At 45.2% G+C, this 17,490-nt stretch overlaps 1 protein-coding gene across 21 annotated transcripts in view; it reads right to left on the reverse strand.

Moving 5' to 3' along the window:
• Hdac4 (histone deacetylase 4) overlaps nucleotides 1-17,490 on the reverse strand; it is a 266,924-nt gene that overhangs the window by 208,812 nt on the left and 40,622 nt on the right. For 19 of the 21 annotated variants that reach the window (XM_017319488.2, XM_017319486.2, XM_017319487.2 and 16 more), the window contains one exon: nucleotides 10,666-10,904. In XM_017319488.2, the coding sequence (XP_017174977.1) occupies nucleotides 10,666-10,687 (22 nt within the window). In that variant the 5' untranslated portion in view covers nucleotides 10,688-10,904. Of the gene's footprint in view, nucleotides 1-3,929; nucleotides 3,992-10,665; nucleotides 10,905-17,490 lie in introns of all 21 variants that reach the window. The other 2 variants (XM_030252549.1, XM_006529312.2) reach the window with 1 other exon arrangement.

The raw sequence follows: 17,490 nt of genomic DNA on the forward strand, positions 1-17,490 counted from the left end.
ACTGAGACTGCTCACAGAAGAGACAAGGGTCCAAGGAGGGCACAGTGAAAACAGCTCCAGGTTGGCATGGGCCATGCCTTATCTCCACTTAGAAACACACTGCTTCTGACACCTCCCAGCACACCTCCCTGGCAGTCCAAAGATGTCACACTCCCAGAAGTGAATGAACTCTCCATGGCCTCCACAGCTTCCTCTGCACAGCCTGGCAACATCAGCTTCTGCCCATCACTCTCCTCTGCAAACCTTCAATCAGAACCCTAAAAATCCCTTTAGTCACCTCTGTAAGGTACAGTGTGATTCACTAACTCAATGGTATAAACTCAATGGTATAAACCAACAGGCTAAATCCACACTTATTCATGGTTGGTATTTTAAGTCTAAAAGTGGCACTTGATATTCAAATGTTCTTTTGGGCAGTGGTGGCATACACCTTTAATCTCAGCGTTTAGGAGGTAGAGGCAGGCAGATCTCAATGAGTTTGTGACCAGCCTGGTCTACAGAATGAGTTCCAAGGCAGCTAGGGAGACTCAAAGAAACCCTGTCTCAGGAAAAGAAAGGAAAGGAGGGAGGATGTAGGGGAGGGAGGAAGGGAGAGAGGGACAGAGAAAGGTCAGTCAAATGTTATGTAATCGCTACATAAAATAGGACAAATTTAAGTTGTGCTGTTTTTCTAAGGTGGGTCCTTAAGTCTACTTCAGTCATCTTGGGGACTGAGACAGTGTTTAGAACCAACAAAGACTATAGCATTCCATGAGCTCTGAGCTCTGCCAATCTCTTAGTCTCTGTGAGCACTCTACATCATGAATGAATCCAACACCAACAGTTCAAAGCCCACACTCAGGAGGAAACTTCAGCAGCACCAACAGGGGCCTAGCACCACCTCTGAAGCTCTTGCCCGATGCTGAGATCTATCAGGAGCCCATGCTAGTTTCCCAAGTGGCAGAAGTTTTGTTTTCAGCCAATGTGTATAAACCTCGCTTTGAAGGTATTCAGACAAGCTACTAAGAGAAGGTATCCTAAATGTAACAGTGACTTGTGACAATTATAAAAGGTCTGAAAGTAGAACACGTTAGAGTTTGGCTTTATAAACAGCATTAGTGAAAATATTATCAGCATAGATTAGTTTAGGCAGTGCCTTAAGCTGAACAAACTTCCCAGTGCATGTCTGTAACCCCAACACTTGGGAGACTGAGGCAGGAAGATCTTGAGTTCAAAAATAGCCCAGGTAATATGGTAAGTTTCAGGACAGCCTGAAACAAACAAACAAACAAACAAACAAAGTCAACCAAAATGAATATACTAACTCATACTTAGAAGTGTCTGTCTGCTTCTACCCAAGCAAAGCCCTTCCACTGTAGGGATGTCTGTGTGTCAGCTACCCCAACTCCTTATTGCCTGGCAAAAACCTTTGCATAGAGACAGCACAGAGCCACCAAGCTTCCAGCTTTTATCAATTATACAAGTTTGAAGGAAAATCAAAACTGTTTCCTCTCCCCAGGACAGCTCCAGCAAGTACCCAGAACCCCGAGTTCAAGGTCTCCCAGCTAAAGGCAGCCACTGGTTGCATTCTCATGCCAGGACATGCCAACCGGTCCATGAACCTCAGTTGCACTGAGTCAGCTACTGCCGTGCAAGTGGATATGACCTTCCTATCCACCATGGGATGTTTACAAGATGCTACGCATGCCTGGGAAGACAGAAGAGAGCCAAGTCACAGGAAGACATAAAGGTGCATGGACAAATGGACTACTTCCAGAAGCTAGAAAGGAGCCTCAATGAAGACAACCTCAAAGAATGCCCAGCCTGCCAGCTAAGCCCAACAGGTGCTTTTCCTGTAGGCTAAAGGCCTGAGATACTATTCCACAGGAGAGACCCAGTATGCCAAGCCCCAGCCCCAGCAGCCCTAATTCTAGCTCCAGCAATAGTGCTAGAGATGCACTTCCTGACAGACTGATAGTAACGGCATGGAGGTAGACACAAATACATCTTTCAGCTGTCTACAGAGGACAGTGATACCTGAACTCACTTAGAAAAAGCCACTTTCCCAGATGAGTATGTCTTTTGCAGACATAGGACTCCCAGTGGAAGGCCCACCAATGAGAACATCTGTACCTTGCTGTCCTTGATCCCTGGCTGAATGCCTCAGCTCCAAAACAGACCCTCATTTGCTATCTGTCCTGATGCTGCAAGAGAGACCACATTCAGGTCCCAGCTCACTGTCAATGCCCATGTAGGCTTTCCAAGGGACCCTAACCTCCTACTTTCTACTATCACTGAGGTGCTCACACATATAGTACCAGGCCCAGGATGAAGAGAACTCTGTGTGGCTCCATGTTACACAGATGCTTTCCAAGGAAAATGTTGGCATTTCATGCATCCGGTTTCCCCAGGCACCACCTCAAACTTTCTAAATGCTTTTAAGCCCCTAGTTTGTAAGTAAGAAGCACTCTGATCTCTCTAGCCCTTTCAATAGAACCAGAACAAAGCACTGGGCCTGAATAGATGACTTGGTGGTTAAAAGCACTTGTGAAACTTTCAGAGGTTCTGAGTTCCAATCCTAGTACCCACCTATTGGCTCTGTAACTCTAGCTCCAAGGAATCAGACACCCTCTTCTGGCCTCTGTGAACACTGGAGACACATGATACGGAGATATCCATGTGAACAAAACATCTATACACATAAAATAATAATAAACAAATCTATTTTTAATTTCAATTCTTTTAAAACTGCCACTAACCAGAAGAGAGATGCATGAACATGTGGCCATTGCACTTGACTAGATCATAAGTTACAAGCAGCAAGGCAAAGAATACAGACAGGTCTACTTACTGCATCAGTCTGGGAGAGAGGCATGGGCTTAAAGAATGTCAGCCTCTGACAGGGAGTGGCTCCATGTGAAGATAAAAATAAGGAGCATCAAGAATTATGCATCATGCTGTTAACTGGCTATGGGAGGAAAAGAGGGAGGGGCTCCCACTAAAAGTAGCCTGGCTTGCTCTTAAACACTATGTGCATTAGAAACTGTAACCCCACAGTTTTCTCAAAACACCAATACTGCCAAATAGTGAGGCCTTTTGAGAAAAACAAGCCACTGAGAAACAGGGCTCTAATTAAAGTCCACTTTCTCCAAGAGATTTCCTGGGAGAATGCAAGAGGAGCAAACCAGCTGTGAGTGTAAACTAATCAAAGTTGGGCCTCCAGCTCTTTCCAGGAGGCTTTAACACCTTCTGTGAAGGTCTAAATGTTGCCATTCCCCACCCAGTGTAGCAGCAGTAAGAAGTGAGCCACAGGAAAGAGATGAAGTATGAGGAGGACACCCTGAGTATACTGAGGGCCCTTCAATAGGGAGGGGCTCCTGGTGCCATCACAAAATAATGCAGTAGGGTGGGGTGATGCAGAGGCCAGGGAAGCCCTCACTGGCATCCTGATCTTAAGCCTTCCAGCCTCCAGAAATGCACCACAACCACCAGAATACAAGAAATTGTATTCTTTAGAATACACACACACACACACACACACACACACACACATACACACACACACACACACACACCACACACACACACACACACACACACACACACACACACACAGAGCTGGAGAAGCTCAGTCAGTAAAGTCCCTGCATGCAAGCATAAGGACCTGAGTTCAATCTCCAATAGTCATGTAAGAAGCCAGGCACAGTGGCATGGATCTGCATTCCCAGCACTAGGGAAGTGGAGACAGGAGAATCCCAGAGGATCCCTGGCCAGGCAGGACTAAGAGTGACTTGCCAGCAAGCCTCAGGTCTCAGTGAAGAGACCTTGTGTCAAAAAACAAGGTAGGCAGCTCCTGAGGATAACACAAGGTTCATCTCAGGTCTTGACATGCACTCACATGCATGTGCACGCACACACACACATGCACTCACACATACATGAACACATACCTGCCCATCCCAATCTTGGTCATCAAGGGCTGACATGACTGGACAACAACCAATCCCACCATCTAAAGGAAATACAGAGTCAGAGCTGATTTGGGTCTAATGTGAATGTCACTGTATGAAAACCAATTCATCCTGTTTATGACCACTAAACAAGAACTCCAAGATACTTTAGCCAACTTCATAGTTCTTTACAAATGCTATCTGATACAACTTTTAGAAATATGTAAATTAGCCACAAACTTTATGTATAAAACACACAAACATCACCTATAAATATGTTTTTCTTTTCCAAGTACATGGTAACAGCAAGAGTTAGGAGTGTCTGAATTGCCGAGCAGTGCTTTGTAGCAGATCCTAAGCTGCTCAGAGCCCTTGATGAAGCTCACTTCGTCTCTGTGTTAATCATTACAGTTTCCTCACTGTCCATTTCTTATGTTCTCAGAAAATAAACAGACAGAGAGGTGCTGAGGTGAAGCACTAAGTTTCACCCAAACCCCCAAATTACATGGCTCACCAGCCTCCCAGTCAGTTCCTTCAGTTCAGCACTCCAGGACCAGCAACGAGAACTCAGAGAAGGTTTGAACCATACCTAAAATGCAGTACACACACCTAAAATGGTGCAAACAGCAGAAGTTTCAGGATGGTTGAGCCAGGATGGCTCAGGTAACACTGTGTATTAAGGTCACACAGAGCCTCTTTATCTAGATGACAAGATCCTGGCCACACAGATTGCAACAGCAAGCCTAACTCTCTCCCTCCATACTGAACACTGCCTCTCTACCAGGCCATGTACCCCAGGCAGCAAGCATCATGCCCTGCTCTTCAGACTTAGCCAGTGCAGGCCTTCTGGGGGGACATCTCCATTAAATGTATACAGCTCTTCTGGGAGCTTCTATGATCTGCCTATTCCTTCACATGGCAAGAATCACTCCATTCCCAAGGTGCCGGCAACCCCTAAATGCCAATCTCTGCCTGCTTGGCCTGGAAGCCCCACACATGTAGAGAGTTTGACTAGACTTATCTGAGCCCAAAGCACCCAGAGTTCTGCTGTCCACAGAGAAGCGTGTGTGGGCGATGAATTCCAGTTCCTGGCTGGCCTTTGAAGCACTGTGCTACCCCAACTGAGGCAGTTATTTGATGTCAGGCAATACTGGTTTTCTCACCCACACAATGGAACGGTGGCATTCTAGCTCACTTCCCAAGGTCATCATGCCTTACAAATGTAATGACTGGAAAGCACAATTCAGAACGAACTTGCTATTCATTCTGGTCCCTCAAAAGCACAGCGGTGTTTGACTTGGAGTAAGCAAGTAATCAATGTTGATTTATGATCACTATAAGTTTTAAACACCTATGGTTAAACAGACCCAGTTCTTTAGCTGGAGCAGCTTTGGGCCTTGCACAGACCAGCTCTGGAGGCGGTATGCATCTGCACACCTGTCCACATACGACCTGCCCCCACTGCCAGGCACTGCAATTATGGCCTTTCTGTTCCAGCACCAAGCTGTGCTCAATGGTTCCTAATGATTCGAGTATTGAGTTTTCTGTGTCAAATACATACCAGGAGTTCATTCTTAAATTTCAATATCATTAATCATCTAACATTCAGCATCTCAGAACTCAGAAATTTGCATTTCTACAATGGGGGCTTTGAAAGAAGGACACAAATGCAAATGCTCCCCAAACTGTGTAAGAATTTTCAGAAAATTGCCAAAACAAACCATCAGCACACCATTGACAGTGAATATTCTGAGCTCTTCCCAGTGACAGAGTATTCGTGATTTTTAAAAGACAAAACACAATTTGAAGATTGAAAAAAAGAAAGGTTGAAAAATAAGTCCTTATGTCTACATGATTTCCAGAACAAATCTTGACTGATTAAGATTTCAGATAATCACGGCATGGAGAAGCCAGGGTGGTGACAACTTGAGAGCTGCGCATGCTAGTGGGGTGGTGGCTGGGAAGATGCCAGCAAGATGCGTGTGCTAGGAGCTGGGCAGGAGGCAGCACGAAGCACAGGAAGCAAGCATTCTGGAAGCCTTTCCTTCAGAAAGCAGACTGAAGCACTCCCAGGCTTAACACACCCCCACCCAACTCTGTCCCACTGTCTGAGGTATCTCATGTCCTTTTCCAGAGAACTTGATGTATGCTCAAAAGAAACGCTCACTTCTCCATGACCTTGGCCAGCTCAGTCTCGCTCCCCACTGTCTAAAAGTTCAGAGTGGCTACCTCCTGGTGTCCCCTTCTGTTCCCTCCCTGATCTGCATGAAGCTGCTCCTCTCTGGCTGACTATGCTACACAAGGCTATCTATCTCCTTACTGACACTCCTAGGCCTCCTGTTGGCTGGCTAGCCCTAACTGCCTACATACCTGTCTGACATCACTATGGTCTACAGTGGTCTCTTACACCAGGCCTCACTCAGACTTTGCAAGTCACTTGCTACCAGCTGCCCAGAATCTACATCTGTATGCACCACAGCCCACAAAATTCATTCCCTATCCTACTGGGCAAGTATCCCTGAAACATATACATTGCAGAGCACAATGTAAAAGTTATAAAAACATTCTTTTATGATATAATTTCATTACCATTTAATATCTTCATTACTATATAATAACCTTGGCAACCAAACTGGTTAAAATAAATAAGACTCAAGACCATACAAGTAAGGGTAGGACCAGACATGCAACTTTAATCCCAGCACTCAGAGGAAAGAAGTAGGCAGATCCTAGTGAATTCAAGGCCAGTCAGAACTTCAGAGAGAGACTCTGTGGGGGTTGGGGGGAAGGGGGAAGGACTTAAAGCACAGAGCTGGAGGATCTCAGCTCAGCCTAGGCCAAGGGGCAGAAGGCCTCTTCCTGGAGACTCAGAGAACAACCCACGATGTTTCAAACATACAGAATATTATTAAACCAGAGAATGACCCAAATTAAAGCACTGATCTTGGATTCCACAGGCTTCCCTCAACATGGTTACTTTATTTGTAACCCGACACTAGCCAGGCCTCTCACTGAGATCCAGCGATAGAAGAACAGAAAGAAAGAAAGAAGGATCCTGGCTCTGATGGGCTTCCTACCTAAGGCCGTCAGCTAAGGCGGCACAAATGCCTCCTTGAGGATATCTACTTTCTCTAAGCAGAGACCTTCCCCAAGAAGTTCAAATACACTGATGATCAGTGTCGTGTCAGATGAGTGAGTGATCAGGTGACAGGACCAGGGTCTCATGGTAGCCAGCCGGTTACCAGTATCTAGATGCACTATAACACCAAGTAAGACAGCAATTACTGGGAGGGAAAAGGGACAGGGAAGAAAGAAAGGCTGCTCATTCTCCCAGCAGCCCCATCTGTCCTCCCACTGCTATTTCCAGGGGACCTGCCGCACAGGCAGAGGTCTAAGAGCTGAGCTCACCACAGCCTGCCTGGGCACATCTCAACAGTGAGGGCTTCAGTGCAGGATGAGACCAGCAGCACCATTCAGAGCCTCTTTCCACAGAGTCCTCACAAGCTGAACCAACCCAAGCCCTTTCCTCGGGCTGCTCACAGTACTGGAAACAGTTATTTAGAGCAATAAATCCCAACAGTTAGGAGGCTTTTACGTCAGAGAGCCAGGGCCTGGCTCTAGCAAAGTCCAGAAAGAAGAGCAATAAAATCATAACGCAAGCCTCACCCAGCACCACAGGGAGTTTAAAGGAAAACAGAGGAGAGAGGAGTTATACACAGCAAATAAAAAGGCCACTTCATCACCAGGGCAAAGCCAAGCTGCCCTGCCAATGTGAGAGGACCCAAAGGCCACAGAGCTCCACCAGGGCCTGATGTGCCACCAGCGCTGCGCCAGGCCACACAGGAGCAGGCAAGAGTGAGCCAGGCAGGCTAGGGCATGGGGCCAGAGGGAAGACACTGGGGTCACAGAGGAAGGAAGACAGGGAACTACAACTTAGTGACAAGGACCAGCATGACTATCCTGGTTCCTTAGCTTTGTCCCAACATAGTCTGAAGTTTCCTGTTCCAGACAGCAAGCTGAAGGTTGGGAGTTCTGTGGAAGATGCTTTAATTAACCTGTGCAAGACTTCAGGCTCAAATTCCCAATATTAAAACTCCCCTTTATTATAAATCAATGAATTAGTTAATTGACTACTCATTCTCTTCCTGAAATCCACTAAATTCAAAATATAAATAAACTGTGGAAGGATTCAAAGCATTCAAAGCAATGTCTAACAATAGAGAAAGCCCAGAGGACTCATCTGAAACCACAGGGCCATCAAGCAAGTCTAAATGTCACCAGTAAGGACCTATGGCCTAGGCACACAGCCAGCTTCCCTCTTGGTCATTCAGAGCTGTGGTAAGCCATGTGGAAGGCACCTGTTATATGGTTCTAGAATACAATCTGTAGAAGACCAGAGGGCTGGAAAGGCAGGAGTCTCAGCAAGCTCCAGGCCCTGAACAACAGCCCAGTCACAGTTAATGCAAGCATTCTGAGGAAAAGAATGATCTCGGCACAAGGCAGCTCTATCTGACCTGCTGCAAGAAGACACAGAGGCACACAACCTGGCATGAGGGAAAGAGCCACCCAGAAGCTCAAAGACAAACAAGCAGAGGGGCTGGGGGTGCAGCTCAGTGGTAGAGCATTTGTCTGGTAGGCAAGGAACCCCAAGTCTAGTACTCAACAAAGGAAAGAAAGAGGGAAGGTAGGGAGGGAGAGACAGACAGAAAAAAAGAGAGTCAGACAGACAGAAAGAAGTGAACAATAATGAGTAAAATTTCCCACATGAAGGGCAAAGACTCTGGGGAGAAAAGTCAGAATCCAGCTGTCCCCATTTATGAGGATAAGGCTTGAAGAGGATGGCTGGGGAAACTCACAGATAAGTAGACAGGACAAGACCCACTAGCCAGAAACAGGCAAGTGTTTTACAGAACAAAATAAACAATGTACTCTGGTGAGAGACCTCATTAACCAAAAGAATAGCCATTAATTTTTAATTAAGCACTGGAGGGAAACATTAAAATATATAGAGAAAATGATTAATAATATTAAAAGACTATACCAATTATAACTACAATAGAAAATTTAACTTTTCTCAGAAATCAAGCAAAGGATAGAGGCCATCCTGGCATAAAAACGTAATTGAGTTAATAGATATGTAACATGTAGAGAGAAGGTACAGATATTCTTGAACAGAACTAGGTCACGCGTATGTGAGATTTTTAAATACAGTACTAAGATATACTTCTTCAGACCAACAACTTAAGAGCATGCTTTTCCTGAAATGCTTAGGGACTGTTTACAAGATCCGATTGCATCTGTGTCAGGTCACAGAGTATGTGCACCACTTAAACAGCAAAGAGAACATAGTCATTTTCTCCAGCATGCTAGCTGAAATAAAACAGTTTCTGCCCAGTGCCAACGTGGTAAAAAGGTAGGAAACTACGCCTCCCTACACACTGCAATTACGAAGTTCAGTTAGACACATTCTGAAACAATTCATAGTCACCCAAGAGACATTTTAAACCTGTGTGTCTGCTGGCCCAGCTTTAGCTTCTCAGAAATTAGCAGAAGTGGGGATACTTGTAGTACAGTTCATAATATATTCACAGTAATTGTGTAATGTCACCTTGGATGTGGGCACATGTATCTCTCTGCATGTTCACACAGGGAATACACACCTCCATCTCACTGCAGAGCAGGAGGCATACCTTCATATGAGTATCTACTTTACATTTCAGTCTATACAGCTTAAATTTTTCCTGCAATCAACCAAAAACCATTTCTTTACAACAATCAATACATGAACAACTGAATCAATAAAACCTTCCTACCTAAATAAAACCTAGATCTCTGCCCTCTGAAGCTCTCAGATAAAGCAATGATGCCCAGAAAAGTATGTGCTACCACTATGTTTCAGGCAGTCCTGGAGTGAACGGCCTAGACCCTAAGCCTCTGCCTCTATCCAGTAGAACAGGCTCAGAGGCAGCTGACAAAGCCTCAAGCATCCATCCAAGCATCTATCCAGCCTCCTGTGTGTACTCAGGACAGTTCCTACACCTCAAGTCCTAGAGACTAAAAATGCACCAGAAGTAGCCAAAAACAGCCAAACCTTCTCCAGGAGACCCACACCTTAAGGTGGGCCAGACAGGGCCCTCTATATTTAACCTGGTTCATGCTTTGCTACTTTCTAAGGCCAAGTCCCATATGTATTTCCCTTTTAAAGGCCCAAGCATGCAGTTTCTAATCCTGTTCTGGCTCTGTGACCTTGGATGAATCTTTTGTCCCAGCAGTTCCAAATGGGCTGTTGAGAAGCAGAAAGACTTGTGAAATGCTTAATATGGCTCCAAAGAAAGCAAACGAAGGACACTGGAAAGGCTGTGCAGAACCAAGGTTTCATCCCAGCCAGGGTCAGCACAGCAGCTCTGTTCCTCACTTACCCTGACAGGAACCTCACTCTGCAAGTTACCTGTGGTATTTACCCATCACCTACTCAAAATTCTTTTTCCTGGCATCAAGGAAACTCCCTGCCACTGGAGTGGGCAGACAAAGCCAGGGCATCCTCTGAACCCCTGGGAGGTCTATATCAGTCCTTTGAACCAGAAGACAAGAATCCAGTTTCTGAGCACCTGCTGATGCTGCAAACCCACAGCAACTGCCACAGGAAAGCAAAATCTGAAAGGGAACAAGCAGGCTGGAGGGACAGTAGCACACATCTGTAAAAAAGAATGCTAGTGACAGAAGTTGCAGGCCTTACCTGGATGGCTTTGGGAGCTCATTGCTAGCAGCGTCAGTGCCTTAAGTTCAAAATGGCTCAAGATGTCCAGGTAAACAGTGGCTCCAACACACTCCAAATTTCCACCAGCACATGCAGGAACAAAATTGAGGAGGCCCGGGTCCCAGCTGCGTAAACTTGAAGTCTCACTGGCAGCGTCTTGTAAACCAAGTAATCCACGAGAAGAGCAAACGTTGTCACCTGGCCTTGCAGAGATGAACCTGCATGGTCAGAGAAGAAAGGAGCCCTCAGTTGGGATGTGAACACCACTACCTAACTAAGGAAATAGGCTCTGGTTTTCACTCTTCTCTTTCTTTACAAACCCAGGGACTGGAAAAAGCAATTCATACTAAGCCATTTTGATCAACATGAACCACTGTGGTTTGTTGCATGTCATGTGAGGAAAAAACAAAACAAAGCTGGTTAACTCTCTTCACCGCTGCACTGCTGACATCATAGACTAGTTACCTAGTGGCTGGGCTATAAAGGCAGTGCACTCATGACAAGATAAGCCAGCAGTATCCCTGACCTCTGCCCAATAAGATGCTAGTAGCACCCCCCATCATGATAGCCAGAAATGTCTCAGGGTGTGGGGAGCCAAAATCAACCTCAGTTAAAAGTCTGACTTAGAGATATCAACCACCCTTCCAGAAACTTCCCCATCATCAGCTTTTGGGAGGAAGTAGTATAGGAGAATCCTGCCAGTGACACAGAGATGTTTCAAGCTGCACTATTTTGTGAAATACACAGAAAAAATACCACTGTCCTGCCTCACCTTTTCATTGAGAAGCACCCACACAGCTGCCAGCATAAAATTTAGTTCAAATTCTGCTCTCCCACTTGAGTGTCATAAATCATCACCCATGTGCCCATCTTTTATAACTACACTTTTCCAGGTTTTTAAGGAATGCATAGCCATGCAGAAGATCTGAAAGCTATCTGGGGTAGCCCCTCCCAAGAGGCAGGTGCCTGGCAACATTCAAATGCAGATCTCCTGTAGTCCTTATCTAGCTCTGCATTTTGCCCATAGAACCACTGCCCAACCACAGCAGCCGCTCTTGAAGGTCACTCCACATCACTTAGTAAATCCTTTGGAAGATTCCCTGACCTACACAAGGTTTGGGAAGGCTGCAGGTGTCAAGGAACCATCAAAAGCCCTGGTGATACAAGACCCATGGAGTGAATAGGTTCTCCAGATTTTCTACAACCCAGTAACTTCAGACAAGCCAATGAATGTCAACCTAAGACTACCTGACTACTGAGGCATCTATTTCATCTCTTCCTTTAAGAATGTGATGAATCCTTTTGGTTTTGTTTGGTTTGGTTTTGTTGCGGGGGGGGGGGGGGGGGGGGGATGTCTCACTGTATACACCAAACTGGTCCTGAACTCAAAGAGACTGACCTGCCTGTCTCCTGGGTGCTGGAATTAAAGGCATCCACTACCATGCACAGCCTACAAATCATTTTATTAAGCAAGTCAACTATCTTCCCTAGCTGCTTGCAACTAATCAGCTCGTCACATCAAGAGCTGTTCTCTAAAGGTGGGTTGTTCAAGGTGTTTTCCAGCTTTATGTTATTGCCTACAATTCTGTGACCCTCACCTTTATGTCAACTGATCTGCACTCAATAACACCATGACTCTTATCCTCAGGTTCAGAACCTGTACTGCTCTCGGTCAGGACACCACTCACTTCCTGAAAAGAGTTCAGGTGGCACAATTCTGCAAACCCTGTGGCTCTTGTGTAACTTTGTATCCATCCTGCACACAGCTACAGCTTAGCTAGGTATAAAAGTCTCAGGCCACAACCACTTACCCTGTAACACTGTTTCCTTGGCACCATGGAATATCCTAAGGCTACCTTCTCCAGAGTTCCTGTCTATGTAACTTTTGGGGCTGGGTTTAGCTGACTATCATTTTTCTTCTGCCTACATGCTACCATGTCTTTTCTTAGTCTGGAAACTTAAAATATTGCCAGACAGTATGCCACTGCCTGTCTCTTGATTGATTTTGCTCACAGCAAGACCCTTTGAATATATCTCCCTCTTCCTGCTCTGGAGAATGCTCAGTCACTTTTGATTATTTTTATTCAGCTCATTCTGGCTCCTGGAAAGATTCTATACTGCTGGCTGGACTCTCGCCATAGATCCCATCCCTCTTGCCTCAGACACATCTGTTGTTTATTCTGCATTCCCAGGAGGCCTCTCTGGTACATTTTGCACATGACTGATGAGATCTTCCAAAGTATCATTGTCTTAGTTGGGTTTTTTGGGGTTTTTTTTTGGGGGGGGTTGGTTTTTCAAGACAGAGTTTCTCTGTAGCCCTGGCTGTCCTGGAACTCACTCTGTAGACCAGGCTGGCCTCGAACTAAGAAATCCGCCTGCCTCTGCCTCCCAAGTGCTGGGATTAAAGGCGTGCGCCACTGCAGCAAAACACCATGCCCGAAAAGCAAGTTGTGGAGAAAAGGATTTATTTGGCTTATACTTCCAGATCACAATCCATCATCAAAGGAAGTCAGGACAAGAACTCAAACAAGACAGGAACCTGGAGGCAGAAGCTGATGCAGAGGCCATGGAGGGTGCTGCTTACTGGCTCACTCCTCATGACTTGTTCAGCCTGCTCTCTTATAGAACCCAGGACCATCAGCCCAGGGATGGCACCATCTAAACTGGACTGGATTACTAGCTGAGAAATGCCGAACAGCTGGATCTCATGGAGAAGGTTCCTCAGTGGAGGCTCCTTTCTGGCAACTCTAGCTTGTGTCAAGTTGACACACAAAACCAGCCAGTGCAATCAGTTTTCTTCATTGTGGTCCTGATGCTCTTTAAACGTTAAACACTGTTCTCCACTACTTCACTTGTGAACCATCATTTAGCCTCATTCTTTCCCTGATGACCTTTCTAGCCAAACTTCTAAAAAACTTTCTTCTTCTAAAACAGGAATCATGTTCTGAGATGGCCGTCTAGGTATTCTGGAACACCTGTTAGCAGGCCCTAAATGAAGACTGTCATATTTATCTTCAAAGAAAAGCCCCTCCAGACTAAAGGACCACACAACCCACTTTCCCTTCCCACGGGATGTCAGCTTCCCGGGGTTGCAACTCCCACCCAAGGCTTCTAGCAAGCTCTTTAAGAAGCACTAATGGAGATGAGACTCTTCTTGTAACAGAACCCAGAAGTTTTTGTTGTGACACAATACAATGTTCTGGGAAGACACATACTTGCCAAAAATGAACACTAAAATACTCATACAATGGCAATGACAAGAATATACAATATATTCCTTCACAGAGCTGTACCTTACTGTGAAATGACAATCTACAGATGAGGAAAGATCTGTCACACAAACCCTGTAGATTATGCTCCACTGTCCAACTGACTCCATTTACAATCTCCCAAAAGATGATGAGGAACTTCTCTGGTGTGTCTTGGAGGGCCTTCCTAGGAGCAACTAACTGAGCATTCAGTGCCACCATGATAGAGGAAGCTCTACTCATAGGTTGAGGGGCCCAGAGAATAAAAGAGAGAAATGGAATCACCAGCCCAACACCAGCAACCCTTCTTTCTCTACCTCCTAGCCCACAAGGACTTGACTTGCTCTGTTCTACCATACCCTCCCCACCATGCTCAACTGAACCCTTAAAAATCATAGGCTCTTCCTTGTCTCTATCAAGCACTTATTTACAACAATGATAAAAGTAACTAATAAACATTAAACAAGAGCAAGCTGTGAAGGGGACATTAGCATCTGACAAAATAAACTTTATAGACTCAAGTTACAGACAGGCTGCAGAGCGGATCAGTCTGCTGAAGAGTAAATAAAAACCTTGCTTCGCACTAGAAGCAAAACTAAGAAAAGCATGAAGGAAATGGGCACATCTACCATTACAGCTGAGCTCTCAATGCTGGTTCCTAGGGACTGTCACAACAGCAAACAGAAAACTAGAAAACACACACACACACCAACATGACTCAGTGACACTTACACAACACTGCACAAAAGCAGCAGGGTGCATTTTTTTTCACTGTCCTTTAACATGCAGAGCAGGCACTGAGAAAGACACCTTCAGGTCCATAAAATAAAGTACCATTAAGCTTAAAAAGCCTCAAGTCAAAGAATAAATAAATTTAAATAAATAAATTTATTTACTAAACTGGAATTAAGTTTAAAATTAGTAGCAGAAAACTATCTTTAAAACCCAAAATTTTGGTAGGTGGTGGCAGTGTACCTCTTTAATCCCAGCACTTGGCAGAGGGAGGCAGATCTCTGAGACCAGCATGGTCTACAGAGTGAGTTCCAGGACAGGTAGGGCTACATAGCAGAATCCTGTCTTAAAAAAAAGAAAAAAAGAATAAAGAAAAGGAAGGGAGGGAGGGAGGGAGGGAGGGAGGGAGGGAGGGAGGGAGGGAGGAAGGGAGGGAGGGAGGGAGGAGAGAAAATGAGGGAGGGCATGGGAGGGCAAGGGCATGGAAGGGAACAGGAGGGGAGGAAAACCAAAACATTTGTAAACTAAACAATACTCTTCAGTACACCACACAGCTTTGATCCTAGCACTCATCAGTGGAGGTAGGAGAATCAGCAGTTCAAGGTCACCTCAACTACATAAAGAGTCTGAGAGCTACATGGAACCCTGTCTCAAACAAACAACACTTCATGAATGAAGAAAATTAGAAGGTACTGTGTGTGCAATGAATGAAAATGGAGACACAAGATCAAAACATGCAATGCCTAGAGAGCAATTCTCAGCGTTGAATCCCTGTGTTAAGAAGAGAGTCTTGATTCAGTGTCAGTAGGCTTTACTGTAAGAAATTAAAACAAAAACAAAGTAAACTCCAAATAACAAAAAGGCAACAGCAAAGAGTAGAAATCAATTCCATTAAAAACATAAAAATAAAGTCAAGATGGTGGAGCACACCTGTAAGCCAGGCATCCAGGAGGCTGAGGGAAGAAGAGAGCAAGTTCAAGCCTGGACTACAATGAGGCCCTTGCAGCAACAGAAGCAAAGGAATGAGAGCCATGAATGAGCCTGGCAAAGGTTCAGCCAGACTGATGATGATGAACTGTGAATTCATGACATCAAGAAGAGCAAGGGGATCACTACAGACCATACAGACAGTAAAAGGACCAAAGGGAATATCACAGACTGCTTTATGCAGAGGACTTGCATGAGATTAACAAAAGCCTTGAAAGACCTAAATGTCAGCTGTTTGAGAGGAGAGACTCATGGCAGGGCACATCCTTTGGGTCCGAGATCCATCAAAGGGGCACATCTGAAACAATTGCCATTGTACGGTGCAGAGGGGCCCTCATCTTTGCAGTTGGTCATTTCCATTAATGGAGATGGGTGGATATTCTTCTGTGCTGCATGCTAATAATCCAATCCTTGCTTACTCTGGCTTCAGCTCTGTATGCTGGGATCCCATTAAGTCGGTCTCATGTGCTTTCCTGACAAGTTTCCATCTTTTTTGTCGAGCATTTGTTTACATCAAGTTCGTGCTGACCCCTCAGGTCGGAAGCCAACCACTGCAAGGTTTTGGCCAGTCACCTTTTCCTCATATTAACACCGTTCTCCAACAGTGAGAACCTGGCTCCTACAATGTACAGTGTATTTCCTGGTTGTTTCCTCATACACTCAGAAGTAGTTTCAAAAGTCCTACACATGACAAACAAGCTCATGAGTGGACAATTGTCCACTCACCACCGTGCTCCTGTCCTAGGCGTTCTGTTTACCCAGCCCCTCTCCAGAGCTGTCCGTGTGTCACTTCAAAGCAAGGGGCTGTGCCTCTGCAGTACAGCTGGCATCCATGCCATTCCAATGAGTCTAAACAGTTTATCTTTCTCATATGTGAAGAGTAAGAAATAGAAATATATGGTCGATCCTGGTGGTGGTTGCCTTTAATCCCAGCATTTAGGAGGCAGAGGGAGATCTCCATGAGTTCAAGGCCAGTCTAGTCTGCATAGTCAATTCCAGGCCATCCTGAGCTACATAGTAGGACCCTTTCTCAATAAACAAACAAACCAAAAAAAAAAAAAATCAAATTCAGTAGAAAAATATCATAAAGATAATTTTAACTTTAACATTCTTGTAGAGTTTCCATATAGGCTTCTGCTGAAGAAAAGCTCTTATGTGTGGAATCAAACACAAATACAAAGCAATGCAAACAGAGCAACAAACCCAAGGCAACAACTTCAACAATCATGAACACTCCGCCATCCTTGCTCCATCCACCTCTCCTTTTCTATACACTGAGATGCCTAAAATCTACCTATGATTTGTTGCAGGCAGATTCATCTGTAACCCTATTATCAAAGTTTGCTGGTTTAGAGTTGTTGTTACTGTTGCCAAAGACATGGTGAAAATTAGCCTCAGCACTATGGAACTGGAGTTCTGTTACAAGGAAAAGGCTTTCAAAAGGGCTCACCTTCCACGAGAGAGTCAGAGTCCATGGTCCTGATCAGGGCAGAATCTGATGAGGTCTGCAACAGGCTGTTAGGACAGCATAAGCTGGCTGGGGACCCTGCCTTCCATTAAGTCACATACCAGCCTCTGGAGTTCCTTCTTGGCCAAAAGACAGTCACTCCCCTGTGTTACTACAGAATGTTTGGGGGGTGGGGTGCGGGGGAAGACTAAGGATGACTAGAAATGAGAAGATTGAGGAGTCAGGTCCAGAATCCACGTGCAGTCCAGTGTGCAAGCCATTTGACATAGATCTGTGGGGCCAAACAGCCCAAGGTAAATCAGAAGACAGTGAATGAGGCTCATTGGCTCAGGGTGCTCCAGGCACCACACAACTGAAAAGACCACATCT

Source organism: Mus musculus, chromosome 1 (genome assembly GCF_000001635.26).
Source record: "Mus musculus strain C57BL/6J chromosome 1, GRCm38.p6 C57BL/6J".
Lineage (NCBI taxonomy): Eukaryota > Metazoa > Chordata > Mammalia > Rodentia > Muridae > Mus > Mus musculus.